This window comes from Ictidomys tridecemlineatus, chromosome 9 (assembly GCF_052094955.1).
Source record: "Ictidomys tridecemlineatus isolate mIctTri1 chromosome 9, mIctTri1.hap1, whole genome shotgun sequence".
NCBI classification, from domain to species: domain Eukaryota; kingdom Metazoa; phylum Chordata; class Mammalia; order Rodentia; family Sciuridae; genus Ictidomys; species Ictidomys tridecemlineatus.
Genome location: NC_135485.1, coordinates 80,000,933 through 80,015,960, shown reverse-complemented (window position 1 = coordinate 80,015,960; position 15,028 = coordinate 80,000,933). Strand labels below are relative to the sequence as shown.

General features: G+C 48.8%; 1 protein-coding gene across 3 annotated transcripts in view; it reads right to left on the bottom strand.

Annotated features, from left to right (window-relative positions):
* The window catches only part of LOC144366821 (uncharacterized), a 33,976-nt gene that overhangs the window by 8,807 nt on the left and 10,141 nt on the right, over positions 1-15,028 (bottom strand). For 2 of the 3 annotated variants that reach the window (XM_078021657.1, XM_078021658.1), the window contains exons 4-8: positions 7,985-8,197; positions 2,980-3,167; positions 1,808-2,013; positions 1,367-1,572; positions 179-293 (exon numbers count right to left, since the gene is read on the bottom strand). In XM_078021657.1, coding sequence (XP_077877783.1) covers positions 179-293; positions 1,367-1,572; positions 1,808-2,013; positions 2,980-3,167; positions 7,985-8,026 — 757 coding nt within the window. In that variant the 5' untranslated portion in view covers positions 8,027-8,197. Of the gene's footprint in view, positions 1-178; positions 294-1,366; positions 1,573-1,807; positions 2,014-2,979; positions 3,168-7,984; positions 10,212-15,028 lie in introns of those variants that run through there. The other variant, XM_078021659.1, reaches the window with a different exon arrangement.

Sequence of the window (15,028 nt, the reverse complement as noted above, 5' to 3'; positions counted from 1 at the left end):
AGCCCCTGGGGAACATGAAGAACCTGCAGATTGATGCCCCATCATTACACTTTGTTTTATGCACAAGTCCTACCATACTCATCCTGGGCATTGGGTCAACGCACACTGTGTTTTGGCTCCCAGTTATCCTGAGCCCACTGTGACTCACTGCTCCCTACCCTCTGATGGTTCCACTTACTCTGATGGTTCGAGACAATTTGCAGAAGCTCGTAGTTTTCTGGATCCTCCTGCTGGAGCAAGTGTGCATCTAAGGCCCTGCGGATGATGACTGGAGCCCTGTCCTGGCAGGTCACCTGAGCAGGGTTGGAGAAAGCTCATCAGAGAGGGAATTTGGGAGTAGCTATTCAGAGGACAGTGCTCAAGGACAATCAGAGACAAGTGAGCTCTCAACACAAGGGCACCATCTTGATACCCTGCTACCTGAGGCCTTCATGTGATCATGTGGGGGTCTTCCTATGAGCCTCTAGTCCAATCTTGGTCCAAGAGTTTGCTTCAACCTGCTATGCCCTACAGGGACAAGGGAATAAGGACCAAAAGGCTTTGTACAGACACACTCTAGTCCCATCAAGATGGGAGGAATGGTCCAGTGCATTTCCATATCCCTGCTCTGGTCTGGGATGCAGCTGCATTTTTGTGTGGACCAGGCACAAACCCTAGGTGCTTTGATCCTGACAGCCAGGGCACAACACACACTAGGACTCTTTAATGATAGGCATAGAAGCTGATGAACTCTAGAGTGTCAGTGCTTGCTAGGGTGTCAGGAGGTTCGTAACCAGCAGGTGCACTGGTTCAACATGGCTCCCCTGGAGGTGGACACCAGAGTCTCATGATGGATACTCCACACCCAGGAAAATTCTGCAGAGAGAGTCGCTGATTCTCTATTCACATACATGCAAACTAGGACACTAATGGGCCCCTCCAAGGCCCCCAGTTCTCTGTGACCCACACCTACCCACCCTAATCATTCTACAATGGCTCCCTTCCCTTCAACCAGCAACATATCCCCTTCCACACACACGAAAATGACTGCCAACTCCTGTGCTTCAACCTCCACGGTTCAATATACTCCTCCTCAATACCAAGGTCAGTAGAGGATGGCCTGTACCCTTGATATTTCTCTGACCTCCTCTGAACCCAGCACTCACTCCTACACTTCTGACCTGCACACCCCAAAACACACAGGCCCACTCGCACCCAGACCTGGCATGCTGCTGCTCTCCCGCCTCTCTCTTCCTCACTTTCTGCTCTCCTTCCTGATCTTCCAGAAGCTCCAGTTCAAGAAGACAGGCCTAGTCCAAAGTGTTTGCTGTGGACTCGGTCTTCCCCACTGTGGGCTCCCAGGAGACTCCCCTGCTCGAAGACTCACCAGGATGCTCCTATACTGTGTTGTCCTTTCGTTTTCCAGGTAGACGTGAATGAGGCACCTGCCTCTCATCCGCTTGTTATATTGGGGCCTTGGGGAGGACGGAGTGGAGACCCCTGATGTCCTGGACTCCGGATCTTCCCCTTCCCTGGGAGAAGGCTCTGGCTCTGGGGTTGGCTGAGGAGCCGTGACAGGAACTGAGCTTGTAGCTAGAGGAGAAAAGATGCCAACATGACTGCCTTGCCCTGACCTTCACACAGACAGACAATACCCCTGCTGCCAGGAAGAATTCAGGCCCTTAGCCCACACAGGACCTCTTTGCAGACTGGGGTCACTTCCTCAATGGACTAAGGCTTATCCTAATTTCCACCCAACACCAGGCATACAGACTCCCTGCAGTGGGACAACAGTCGGATCTTTCCTCATATACCCTTAGGTACTCACCACAGTCCGCCTGGCTCTCAGGCTTTGCCTGGCTTGATTTGCCATCTTCAATTGGAGCCAGGAGGTGGTGTGCTTGGTGTTCCAGGTTCAAGCCACCCAGCAGGAGCCACATGGATAGCAGCTGCTGCAGACTCAGAAAGCCTGGAGGCTGATGGGAAGCCTCGGAGTAGAGGTTCACCCAGGTCCCCAGGAAGGAAGGTGAGGCACTGTGGAAAGGAAAATGTGGAGTCAGCAAAACCCTGGCCTTGTCTTCGCCACAGCCTCCAGAGAAAACCTCTGACCCTACACTGGGGAGAGCAGTCTTTCCTCAGCCTTCCCAAGTCAAATCACCTTGCAGGTCCCTATTCTGGAAACAGGAGCCCATCCTCTTAACCCCAAGCCCATTCCATGTTGAAGTTGGTCCAGGGGTCCACCACAGTTACTGAAGAGGACAACGTGCAGTTATGCCCCATGGAGTCAGGGATGCAGTCACATGTAGGATATGTACTCATGGCACCTGTGGTTTGAGGCTGACCCCCATGAAAAGGGACACAATGGCAGTCATTTGCACCCCATTTTTCAATGAATTATGAAACATGACTGGAAACGTGTCTTCACACAGTGGGTCCTTTCTCCATGTTCATCAGTGAATGAGCCCAAACTGCTGATTCCCACATATCTCTGGGTGTGGTAGCTGCCAAGACCAAAGCCCCTGTCCAGCTATGTCCCAGATAGGATGCTCTGTCCCACTATGGAAATTAACATGTCTTTATTAACCCAAAAGTGCTTTTCCAAAGGCCTGAGTTTTGAGACGCCTCTGGCACAGATCTACGTTCTTCACGAAGCCAACATCACACCAGAAAGACCACCTGGCCTCGCTGAGTCCACCTGGGAATGAGCTCAGTGCACACCATTGAGCTGTGGTGCCCACTGTGTGGGGACTGCTCCACGGACCTCTGTGGATCAGCTGGAGTCAGGATGGTTTCTCTGCCTGAGAGGGGAGTTCACTCCCCTTGCAAGGCTGTGGCAGGCACCTCCAGGACTCGTCCCATTTGGGGCTGACATTCCACTATGAGTGTGGTCCTCTATCTCATTAGGTATCACAAACCTTTGGGTCCCTGAGAGGTACATGGCAGCCCCAAGACCCAGGCATGAGGGGGCTACACACTTGGGTTTGGTGGTCTGGTGCTTACCTTGGGAACAAGAGATCCAGCACCTGCTGGGTGGGGATGGAATCCCAGGAGATTAACCCCATGTTGCTGCTGAAATGTAGGTTCCTCCCACAAATGACAGGCAGGAGCTCATTCCTAAGCTGGTTCTGCCTGTAAAGTTCAAGGCTCTGTACCCTGAAGGGCTCCTCCGTGTTCTCATCATTTTCACCCTAGGTTGGGACCAAGAATGGTGGGTTCAAAATGGAAATGGTGACAAAGAGAAAAATGGCTTGTGCCAATACACTAGAGTCAAAGCACAATGGGACAGTTCCCATCAGTACAAACAAACACACACACACACACACACACACACACACACACACACAGTCAGAATAGGAGTCCTGGGCCATTCATCAGGGATCAGACTAGAGGGCCTGCTGGGCTCACCTGCCCTGTGCTACTCACTGTTACTCTTGAGCTCCTGTGCGACAATCGCCAGAGGCTCTGGCGTCTAAGATGAAGCCTCACCCAGTGCATCCACAAAAGGGTTAGTTGGCCCCCCTGAGATTCCTGGGAGCCTGAGGCTCGGCATTGTTTGCAACCACAGGAGAACATCCTTCTCACTCCAGTTTCTCCAACCAAATGAGCTCGGATGGCTTGGTCAGTTAAGTGGGTGCCTGGATACCAGGGTTCCATGTTCTGTTTGATCCATTGTCAAGGCAATGATGTCATTTCCTGTGCCCATACCTGAGCCTCTTTTCACATAAGACCACTTTCAAAAGCCCTATGAGCTGCTGATTTCTCCATGCCTAAACATCTCAGGTGCACAGGTGTTCACCAACAACAACCCAAACATCCCCACCAGCGTCTGCCCTGCTTGGTGCCACTAGAGTTCCAGCTTGGAGCCTTCAAAAATGCATTCACAACCAGTCCTTCCCTCTCAGCAGCTTTTGGACCCTGGTCCCATTAATGTGCAACTCATGCTGTGCCCAGTCTTTTCTGGAAAGTAGGGTAGCATCTAATCTCTAGGGTTTATTGTGTCTATTGGCCCATAACACCCTCTATTCTCCTGAAACCAGAGATGGGACTCACAGGTGGCTAAAGCACAAATGTAGAGATGGGACAATCACAAAAAGGGGAGAGACAAAGAATGCACCCCAACTTAATCAGGCCTGTGTCCCACACAGGGACGTGGCCAATGTCCGTCCCATCGTGGCTGCAGTTCCCTCTCTACACCATGGCAAGTTGGAGGGGACTGAGATGCAGAGGCTGCTCCCCTCTGCCATACAACTTCCCAAGGCTTCTCCTAAGATTTCTAAAGGGCCAAGTGTGTCTAGTGTTGGGGTCTCACAGAGACTCCGAGGTACCACAGCATCCTGCTGCCCAGAACCGGTTCACCCCTCACCTCAATGGGGCTCAGCCTCTGGATTCATGGGAATTGAAGTGGGTACAGGTGATGGGAGCTATGCCAAGTCCATGATCCCTGTCTGCATCCCTGTCTCCAGCATCACTCCCCTTTCTCTCTTTCCTCCTCAGAGCAAACAAATCCATTTAGCAAGTGTGTCCTGTGATAAAGACATGACAGTCACCCATCCTCTCATTGCAAAAACACTGAGGCTCAGCCAACATGGATCCTACCAGGAACACAGGCATAAACTCAGAGTCCAATCCTCCCAGCCGAGCCTCAGTGAAGCCTGGACTCCCAGCCTCCTGAGTCAAGGAAACAGAGGTGCCTAGCCGAGCCACCTTGGATGCAGCCGCACACAAACTGAACTCATAAATGCCCCTTGCTCTCAGTTGTGAGTAAGAGGGGAGGTGGTGTTTCACAACCCTGGACATCAAGTGCAGTCTCCAGGCTTTGGGGTGTGCCTTGGCCTCTCTCTATCTGCCCAGGCCCTCCAACTCACACTGGCCTTTTACCCAACCTCCTCCTAGGGCCAAACTCAATCCTGCCTCTCAATTTCTGCTGCCTTCCCCAACACACTGCTCCCCAAAATGAGCAGGGCTGGCTCTCTGTTATCATGCTGGTGTCAGCAGCAATGCCACCCCACTGACATAATTCTGAGTCCCAACCTAGGCACTCCAGCTGTCTTTGCCACACCTGGCCTGTTTGGGCTCTGGCTCTTGCTCTTTTCTTTCATGTGCATGTGTTTTGAGGTTTTGAGTTTCTCCCACTGCAGAACTGCAGCTGTGGCAGGGTAGAGCTCATGAGGGTGACATTCTGAGCCACATCCAATCCCATCAGGACTGTTAACTTGGGTGATGCTGAAACACAGTGATGAGTGAACACATGGGAGGTGGTTGGACCCACCTTGCCTCTGAGTGGTTTCCTTTCAGGACAGGAATGTAGGGATGGGAGCCCCTAGTGTGGGATGCTTTGCACAAGGCGTGACCACGGGCTCTTTCCTGGCAAAAACTGGCTCCACTCAGCATGGAGAGCACTGTCATTTCTGGTGGCTAACAACAGCCCTTGACCCCAGAAAGGAACCCACACTCAAGATTAAGGTCTGAGTGTGCGTGTCCTCGAGGAAATGAGGTCTCCTGATCCCAGGTGCAAAGGGGTAAGGCCTCTAACTCCAGGAGCCATGAAGGGACATCTGAGTTTCCCTTGTGCTTCTTTCCCTCTCTGAACCCATGGTGTCCTCACACTAAACACAGTTAGGACCCTGGCCTCATTCCCCAGTTGGGATCATTAGGCTCCATAAAGGACAGTCTCTAAGATGCTTAGTAAACCACCACCCTCTGCACAACCCATAACCCTATTCACCCAGGAGGCACGAGGATTTCTATTCAGGAAAACCAGGAAAGGGAGAGCCTTTCTCAAGGACACAAGGACATTAGTGAGTGAGGGAGTGATTAATGGATGGAGAACTATTTCCACCACCAACTTCCAGGAGCATATATGGCCCTTTGGGCACAGGTCCGTACCCTTTTTTTCCAATCAAGTTTTTCAGAGAAGTGAGGCTGCCTTCTAGATGGCACCTCCACACTAAGGGGGTCTCCTACTTCTTCCACATGTACATATTGCAACGGGCCTCCCACTGTGCATCTGAGAACACTCTGTGGGCATCTGTAGCCTTTCAAGACCCCAGAAACCATGCGGGCACCCCAGCACCAGCAGAGCATTTGTGCACATCACAACAATCACCCCGGGTGAGAACTCTCCATTCCACTCTGTACTATGCCCTGCCATCTGTACTGATCAGTCCAACCCCTCTCCTTCCTGTTTCTTGATTATACTACCATGGTTCCCACACATGGATGCCAGGGTGCTTGTGGCCCCCCCCCCAACCATTTGAGTTCCAGGAACAGTGGAATGTGTTTTGGAACTTCTTGATGACAGGAAGTCCCACCCTCCAGGTTTTCATCTTCAATGTAATGAGTGCAGAGGGAGCCAGGAGGGCTCTGTCAGGTAGAGAGAGGTGGGAGCTGATGGAGCCTCAACTAAGTGCCCAGGACTCTGGGTTCAGAGCTGGTGTTATGTGGAATTGTTGAGAGACGTGAAGAAAACCCAGATCACTGTACGCAGAGACAGCAGATGCCCTCACGTGGTCAGGCTGCTGTGCTAATCAGAGCCCCAAGATGTTAAACAGGTGTGGAGGTGGGGAACCCACTTGCCAGCCCAGGCTGCTCCTGAGCACCTCTACCTGGATTCGAAGCACGTGACTCTGCATCAGAGTCCTCACATCAATGTATCCCGGCCCCCCACCCCAAAAGTTCTCTCAGAGACACTGAGGTTCCACTGCTCTGGACTTGCCCTTTTCTCTGGGATTCTGGGGGCCCATTAATTAGGAGGTCACAACAATTCTCAGCACACAGGCTGAGCCTACTGAGATCCCAGGAGTATCCAGGCATTGCTTCTATTTATAGTCCATCATGTCCCACGACACTGTGGACACGTATTGCACTCACCTAAAGAAAACACCAGGCCCAGGGCCTTCGTGCCACTGGCCTGCAGACACCTGGAGGAACAGGCAACCTATAGGCTGTGTGGAACCAAAGACCCTAGATCCTGGGATCTGAGCTGGACACACAGCTCATGTGCACACAGTCACCACTGTCACTGAGAGTGCAATTGAAACACCCGCAGAGTTAGCAGTGGACCTGATATGCCCACGAGTGGGGGTGAACTGCATCCCTTGAAAATGATCGTGTCCAGAGAAAGGCAAATTTTGTAGGATTTCACTTATCTCAGATTCTCAATTATCAGGTTCATAAAAAGATAGAATACAATGTTCTTTTCCTGGGCCTCAAGGGCACTAGAATTCAGCATTGATGGCAAGAGTATGTCCACATGAGTTCTGGAGATGCATGGTGGTGACGCCTATACACCAACATGAACATGCTTAATGCCACTCAACTGTGTCCTACAAAATGGTTTAATTACAAAACGGATGTTCGGTGTCAATTACCACAATGTAAACCCTTGGGAGACTGCTGATTGACTCATCTTAGCATAAGTCAATGAATAAAGGTCTTCAGGTGTCAAGCTACAAAATGTGGGATGAGCATGGATGAGGATGGGCGGGAGAATCCTCCCCCTCTATCACAATTAGGGAAGGATGTGCTGCCCTCAAGTGGCTGGGGGGCCTGGGATCCTACCACAGAGGGGGATTCCAAACCTCACATCCCCTGACCCAGGCCAGAAGACCAGGTAGAGTCCAAGGACCCTGGGGCGGCTCAATGGCAATAGAGGTCAAAAGGAACTGGGATCTGCCTGGACCCTCAATCCCCTACTCTGAGCAGGGCTGCATGACGAGGCCAGAGGCCATCCACAGCAATCTGCCTTTACAGGAAAACAGGGACTGCAGGCTGCCTCTGGCTCACTGACTCAGGGTGGTGTTTTCATAAAGCAAGACCACTTCCTCACATTTGACCAGCAGCTCATGCGCTGACAGCACAATGGCTGGCTTGACTCAGGCCCTGAGAAATGAAATAGAAAATTCATAGCAAACCCATCTTTAGCTCTTCCACATCATCAGGGGGTGTGATTCATTTCCATCAACAAAGATGTCTGAAATGATGTCTAAACATGCTGGGGACTCACCTCCGTGTGGAACTTTTCAGGAAAAAGGGGATCAAATCTCATGAAGCAACTCTTCTCTCCTCTAGCCCATGGGCAATGCAAGGAACCTGCATGTTACCAGAGGCTCACTCTCTCTTCTCATGTCTTCTGGAAAGGATTCATTAATGCTTTTTTCAAGGTGAAGCAGAAGCCTGCATTCCCAGCTGCACAGAAGTGTTTGAGGGCAGTGTCTCCCTTAAAACCCAAGAAGAAAAACAGGTCATTAAACAGGCACATGGATTAGAGTACATGATCAATGATCCCTCCTCCCTGAAGCCTTCCACATGCCCATCTTCCACATTCACAGAGAAATGCTTGGCCATTCTCAAGACCAGGAGACCATGATGCTCATCACCAGGAAGTCAATAGGAACATGAACAGAGCAGCATGGATTGCACAAGGTGGCACACCAAGGATCTGCAGCACAGCTGCTAGAACACAAGAGCTTAACTTCAGTATTGACTTTCTGTCACCTGCCAAGTACGATGTTAATGTCAAGCACAACATGCAGATATGCAAGTAGTGGGTGACACGGTGCATCCATTCACAGAAGTGGGCAACATCTTCATTGGAACAAGGAAGTATCTTATCCTTACTCATCAAAATCATCACAAAGAATAAAATGGATGCACTACTTCTCATTTCACTATCATGTAGCTGTTGGAATTCCCTATGAAATAATACCTCCTCCAAAATAAAAAAATATCTCAGACATGTGTCAACTATTCAATGGATGACATTTTAAAAACTAGGCCTTTACTTCATATTTATGTATGCTATAGCCCTGCCTAAGGCTCTTTGAGAAAGGAGCACATAGAATTGGATCTTTGAAAATCTCACATTTGCCGATAAATATTACCGACAATGTCAGGCATGGTGAAGTGAACAGTGGGACTTTGGATACTCAAAGAATGCTATGTTGTGAGATTGGTGTCTCTGACTCATAGACAGCATGTGGTTTCTATGAAAGCTGGTGAGGGAGCAGGAGTAATGAAGCTCATTGAATGATGACCTCAGGGAATACTGACAGATAGGCCAAACTGGAGAACATGTTCCAGCTAACATTGGTATTTGGGCTCCTGAGCCCAGTCCTGTTTTAAAAAAAAGTTGCAGACACGCAGTGTTCATGTACAAAATGTCTACCATGTAAAAGTGGGTAATTGAAATGTCATCTAGGTACGCATCTTATGGAATGGTCTGCCAACCTATGAATTTCATTCTAAGAAATAAAAAGAAAAACACAGACATGAGACATGAAGATAAAACCTTGTCTTCACCAGGATGCCTAAAAATAGGTTTTATTTGCCTCATGCAAATAGCTTTCAATAGAACTTCTGATTTCTGAATGAACCCATTCAATTTTATAATGCACAGATCATAAGGTTTTCTTTACAGAATATTCTCTTCTTTTTCTTCTTAAAGCCTCACATAGAAAATGTCTCACAGGACATAGGAGGGGAATGACCCAAAGGATGAGAGAATGGCTGGAACCGTTCTCAAATGTGCCCATGTAGCCTAAAGTTTGAAGGCACCTAATTGTACTCTAAAACAATCATGAACCCATTTGATCCATTAATTAATAAATAGCACCGATTTACCACTTGAACCAAATCACAGAAAAATGGAAACAGATGATCGAATTCCTCTTCTCCCATCACCTCCTGGCCCAGACTCTCCCCAGAGGTGGCTCTGGTCATCTGTTTGTGAGGGAGTCACCCGTGGTCCCCTATCTCTCAGAAAAGAAAATCCCCTCAGCTACTGTCCCTAAAGCCAAGTGATGGCTGCGGTTTCCACACTGTGTGGATCTGGAGAGATGCACAGTGCCGCTGGACCAGCCTATGTTCAGGGCTGTATCTGTGTCCCACAGCTGAAACATGTGGTCCAGGGTCTTCTTTCCACCCACAGGTCCTAAGAACTTGCAGTCAGCACGTGCCTCCTTATTCACTGTGGCCACAGACTTCCTGCCAATGGCCATTGCATTGTACATGTCTTATAATTTAACACAGTATTGAAATGAACTTCCTTCTGGGAGCTTCCCAAGACCTGAATTTCTGTGTTGTAGAAAGCATAGCATTGGTGCATTTTTTAAGTTTCATGGATAATGTTAAATGTGCCTCCAAAGTGTATGAAAAAAGCTTATCTTCCTATCCCCTCCCAGCACATATTATCAACATCCTTAATTTTTGTAAAAAAATAAATAAAATACATCATTTGAGCCTGTGTTCATCTTCTTGCCAGCTGTGTTCGAGTGACCTCCTCCCGTGCATAGTGCTCATCTGTGTTTCTCCTCGTGCCTCCTGTTCTACTGGGTTGCCATTTCCTCCCAATCAGTCCCTCTGTTTTGACAATGTTTGGGGCATATTTCGTTGGAGAGTAGTTTCTAATGTGGATGGTCAATTGAACCATCTTGACAGCTTTGGGTTTTGAGGATTGAAGCCAACCCTCTCCATTTCTAGGCCACAGCCTCTTCTCCTAGATTTCTACCAGTATTCCAGTAAATATTTCATTTAATTTGGTTGGTCTCTGTGTCTGGGTTTAAGACTTAGGTCCTGCACTTGCTAGCAGGGACATTGTGCTTTCTGGTTTGTTGTGTTGGCTTCTTGGGGACACTGTGAGGATCAGGTAGGCAAGGCAGGTAGAGTGGCTGGCCTAGAGCATGGCCCAGAGGGAGCGTTTGATCAACATTATTTGTAAAATGACAGCTGTCAATTATCACAACCAACATGAAAGGCCATCATAATAATCATCATTATTAAAATATTGGTCACAATAATGTTTTCTACTTCTATGGTACAACTGTATTATACTTTCCATGAGTGAGGTCACAGGCCATGTGTCATTGTGTGCCTGCTTCTGTCACTTAGCCTGGAGGCCCCTGGCATAGTTTGTGCTTCAGGACTGGAAGCTCTTTTACGATACAGTTTTGAAGTGGCCATTGGTCGCCTGATGGTACTCCATGGGGTCATCTGAGCCTGGCTTGCATCTGGCTCCTGCAACCAACATCCTGTTTTGCTAGAAACTCCATCGAAAGAGGCTTGGAACTCCTGCTCTCTTGTTCATCTCTGAAGTTCTGCCATTTCTTCTCAGATGGCTCCATGTCCAAACCTTTCAACCCCCTCCCCTGCTCCAGGGCTTTGAAGCGGTTTTTTTGGAAGCTTCTGCACAGGGTTAAGGACAAGCTATTCCTCACATGCTCCTTCAACAGGAGGAAGAGAGGGACCAGAGGGGCCACAGGGAGCAACCTCCTGCTCTGTTCCAGGCAGCCACTTCCAGGCTGGGGCTGCAGCCTGAAGCTGTCAGGACGGCTCTGGCTAAGGGGGAAGCCCTACCCAAGCCTGGGTCACAGCCTCCCATGCCCCAGGGCAGCTGGTGAGCACTGGTGGAGGGTGGAGGGGAAGGCTTGCACCCCAGGAGTCGGGTCTGGACAGCATTCAGGTGGGAAGAGACCACTGGTCACCAAGGGGATGTGAAGCAGGGGGTGACCCAGGGCAGCCATGAGATCTCCTCTAAAGACCACTGTGGTCCCAGCAGTACAAAGGGACTGAGTGACATTATTACTCTTCCCTGTTTTAAGGACAGAGGTGTGGAAGGGATTCCTGAGAGTCACAGAAAACATGGCTCACAGGTTTCATTTAGCCATCTAGGAGTGACCTTGGCCGCACTGGTGGCAATTCCCCGAACCTTTGATGAGCCCCCTGGCATCCTCCCAGTGAGTCCTTCTGCTCCCAGTCTCAGGAGCAGACAGCTGCTCTGACTGCTCTCCCTGGACCTGAGGATCACATGGGGTTTCAAAATTCTTTTTGTTGCCGCACTGGGCATTGAACCCAGGGCCTTGCACATGCTAGGCAAGTGCTCTACCACGGAGCTCACCCAGCCCTGAGGGTGACAGGTTTGGAGAGCATTTGCTGAGTCTTGGTGAGGTGAATCCTCATAGCCCTGAAGTCAGCACGTTTCTCTACCAGCTGCGTTTGCAGGGTTAAGATCTTTTTTTTTTTTTAATATTTATTTATTTATTTTTTTGTTTCTTTTTTTTAAATTTTTTTTTAATTGATTGTTCAAAACATTACAGAGCTCAAGACATATCATCTTTCATACATTCGACTCAATTGAGTTTTGAACTCCCCAAATACATAATACAGACTCACTTCTGTTACATACTCACGTTTTTACATAATGGCATATTAGTGACTGTTGTATTCTGCTACCTTTCCTATCCCCTACTATCCCCCCTCCCCTCCCCTCCCCTCCCATCTTCCCTCTCTACCTCCTCTGCTGTTGTTCAGTTCTCTCCCCTTTTTTCCCCCCACCCCCTTTCTCCTCATAACCTCTTATAATTTTGTGTATCACTGAAGGTCTCCTACCATTTCCATATGTTTTCCCTTCTCTCTTCCTTTCTCTCCCCCCATTCGTCTTAGTTTACTGGTAGTCTTTTCCTCATGCTCTTCCTTCCTGTTCTATTCTTAGTGGCTCTCTTTATATCAAAGAAGACATTTGACATTTGTTTTTTAGGGCTTGGCTAGCTTCACTTAGCATAATCTGCTCTAATGCCATCCATTTCCCTGCAAATTCTATGATTTTGTCGTTTCTTAGTGCTGCATAATACTCCATTGTGTATAGCTGCCACAATTTTTTTATCCACTCGTCTATTGAAGGGCATCTAGGTTGGTTCCACAGTCTAGCTATTGTGAATTGTGCTGCTATAATCATTGATGTGGCCGTATCCGTATAGTGTGCTCTTTTAAGGTCCTCAGGGAATAGTCCAAGAAGGGCAATAGCTGGGTCAAATGGTGGATCCATTCCCAGCTTTCCCAGGAATCTCCATACTGCTTTCCAAATTGGCCTCACCATTTTGCAGTCCCACCAGCAGTGAACAAGTGTGCCCTTTTCCCCACATCCTCGCCAACACTTATTGTTGTTTGACTTCATAATGGCTGCCAATCTTACAGGAGTGAAATGGTATCTTAGGGTGGTTTTGATTTGCATTTCTCTGATTGCTAGAGATGGTGAGCATTTTCTCATGTGCTTGTGGATTGATTGTATGTCCTCCTCTGAGAAGTGTCTGTTCAGGTCCTTGGCCCATTTGTTGATTGGATTATTTGTTATCTTATTGTTTAATTTTTTGAGTTCTTTGTACATTCTGGATATTAGGGCTCTATCTGAGGTGTGAGGGGTAAAAATTTGTTCCCAGGATGTAGGCTCTCTATTTACCTCTTTTACTGTTTCTCTTGCTGAGAAAAAACTTTTTAGTTTAAGTAGGTCCCATTTGTTTATTCTTGTTATTAACTCTTGGGCTACGGGCGTTCTATTAAGGAATTTGGAGCCCGACCCCACAATATGTAGATCATAGCCAACTTTTCCTTCTATCAGACGCAGTGTCTCTGTTTTTATATCTAGCTCCTTGATCCATTTTGAGTTAACTTTTGTGGCTGGCGAGAGAAAGGGATTCAATTTCATTTTGTTGCATATGGATTTCCAATTTTCCCAACACCATTTGTTGAAGATGCTATCCTTCCTCCATTGCATGTTTTTAGCCCCTTTATCAAATATAAGATAGTTGTAACTTTGTGGATTAGTCTCTGTGTCCTCTATTCTGTACCATTGGTCCACCTGCCTGTTTTGGTACCAGTACCATGCTGTTTTTGTTACTATTGCTTTATAGTACGGACACAACATCTTTGTTTGTATGTGGTGCTGAGGATCGAACTTGGGCCGCACGCATGCCAGGGGAGCGTGCTACCTCTTGAGCCACATCCCCAGCCCCAGGGTTAACATCTTAGCTTGAGTTTTGTTTTCCCTTATTTCTTCACTTCTCTCTCTCTCTCTCTTTTGGTACCAGGGGTTGAACCAAGGGGTGCTTTACCACTGAGCCACATCCCCAGCCCTTTTTAAAATACTTCATTACAGACAGAGTCTCACTGAGTTGCCAGAGCCTCACTAAATGGCTAACGTTGGCTTCAAACATGCCATCCTCCAGCCTCAGCCTCCAGAGTGTCTGGGATTACAGGCATGTACCAATGCCCCCCAGCTCTGCACTATTCTTAATCAGAGAACCTGTGGGGCTATGTTTACTAGATATGAATTTAGTTTCCCTCCAGAGAAAAGAAAAAGTAACAAAGCACTGCTGTGTGAGCAAATCAGGGATGACCCCAGGACAGGCTCAGCTTTCTCTCCAAGGAAACCCCACTGCCAAAAAGGAGCCCCTTGGCCAATGCAGTGGTGCACTCCTGTAATCCCTGCACCTCGGGAAGCTGAGGCAGGAGGATCAAAAATTTCAAAATCAGCCTTAGCAATGGCAAGGCACTAAGCAAATCAGGGAGACCCTGACCCTAAATTAAATTCAAAATTGGGCTGGGGATGGGGTTCAGTGGTCAAGCATCCCTGAGATCAATCACCGGTACCACCCCCCGTGAAATAAAAGAGCCTCTCCTAAGGACTTCCATGTTGGCTGAGGCAGCTGCCTGCAAGTGGGTGTCCTGCAGAATGCAGTCAATCTCCCCAGGCCTGGGCTGTGGGGAGGGGTTGGCCCGGTGACCAGGGGTTAGCCCCCAGCTAATGATCACTTGGTATTGTGGTTTGGATGTCAAATGTCCCCATTGCCCATGTGCTAAAGGCTTGGTCACCAGCCTGTGGCCCTTGGGACATAATGGAAACTTTAGTAGGTGGGGCCTCGTGGAAGGAATGAGATCATTAGGGGTGTGACCTTGAGGGGGATATTGGGACCCAGCCCAGTCCTACCCACCCTCTTCCCAGTTACCCAGAGATGAGCAGCCTCCTCTGTCATGTGCTCCAGCTGCCAGGATGTCCTACTGGGCTGCCACAGGCCCAAAGCAACAGGGCTAAGGTGCCATGGACTGAGACCTATGCAGCCATGAGCCAAAAGAAACCCTGTTTCCGTTTAAGGGGATTCTCTCAGATGCTTTGTCACAGCAACAGAAAGCTGACAGCACCCTTGGTCTGTGCCCTTGCTTTATAGATGGGGATGCTGAGGGCCCACAGGAAGCCGAGCAGCCCCAGGTCACATGGTCC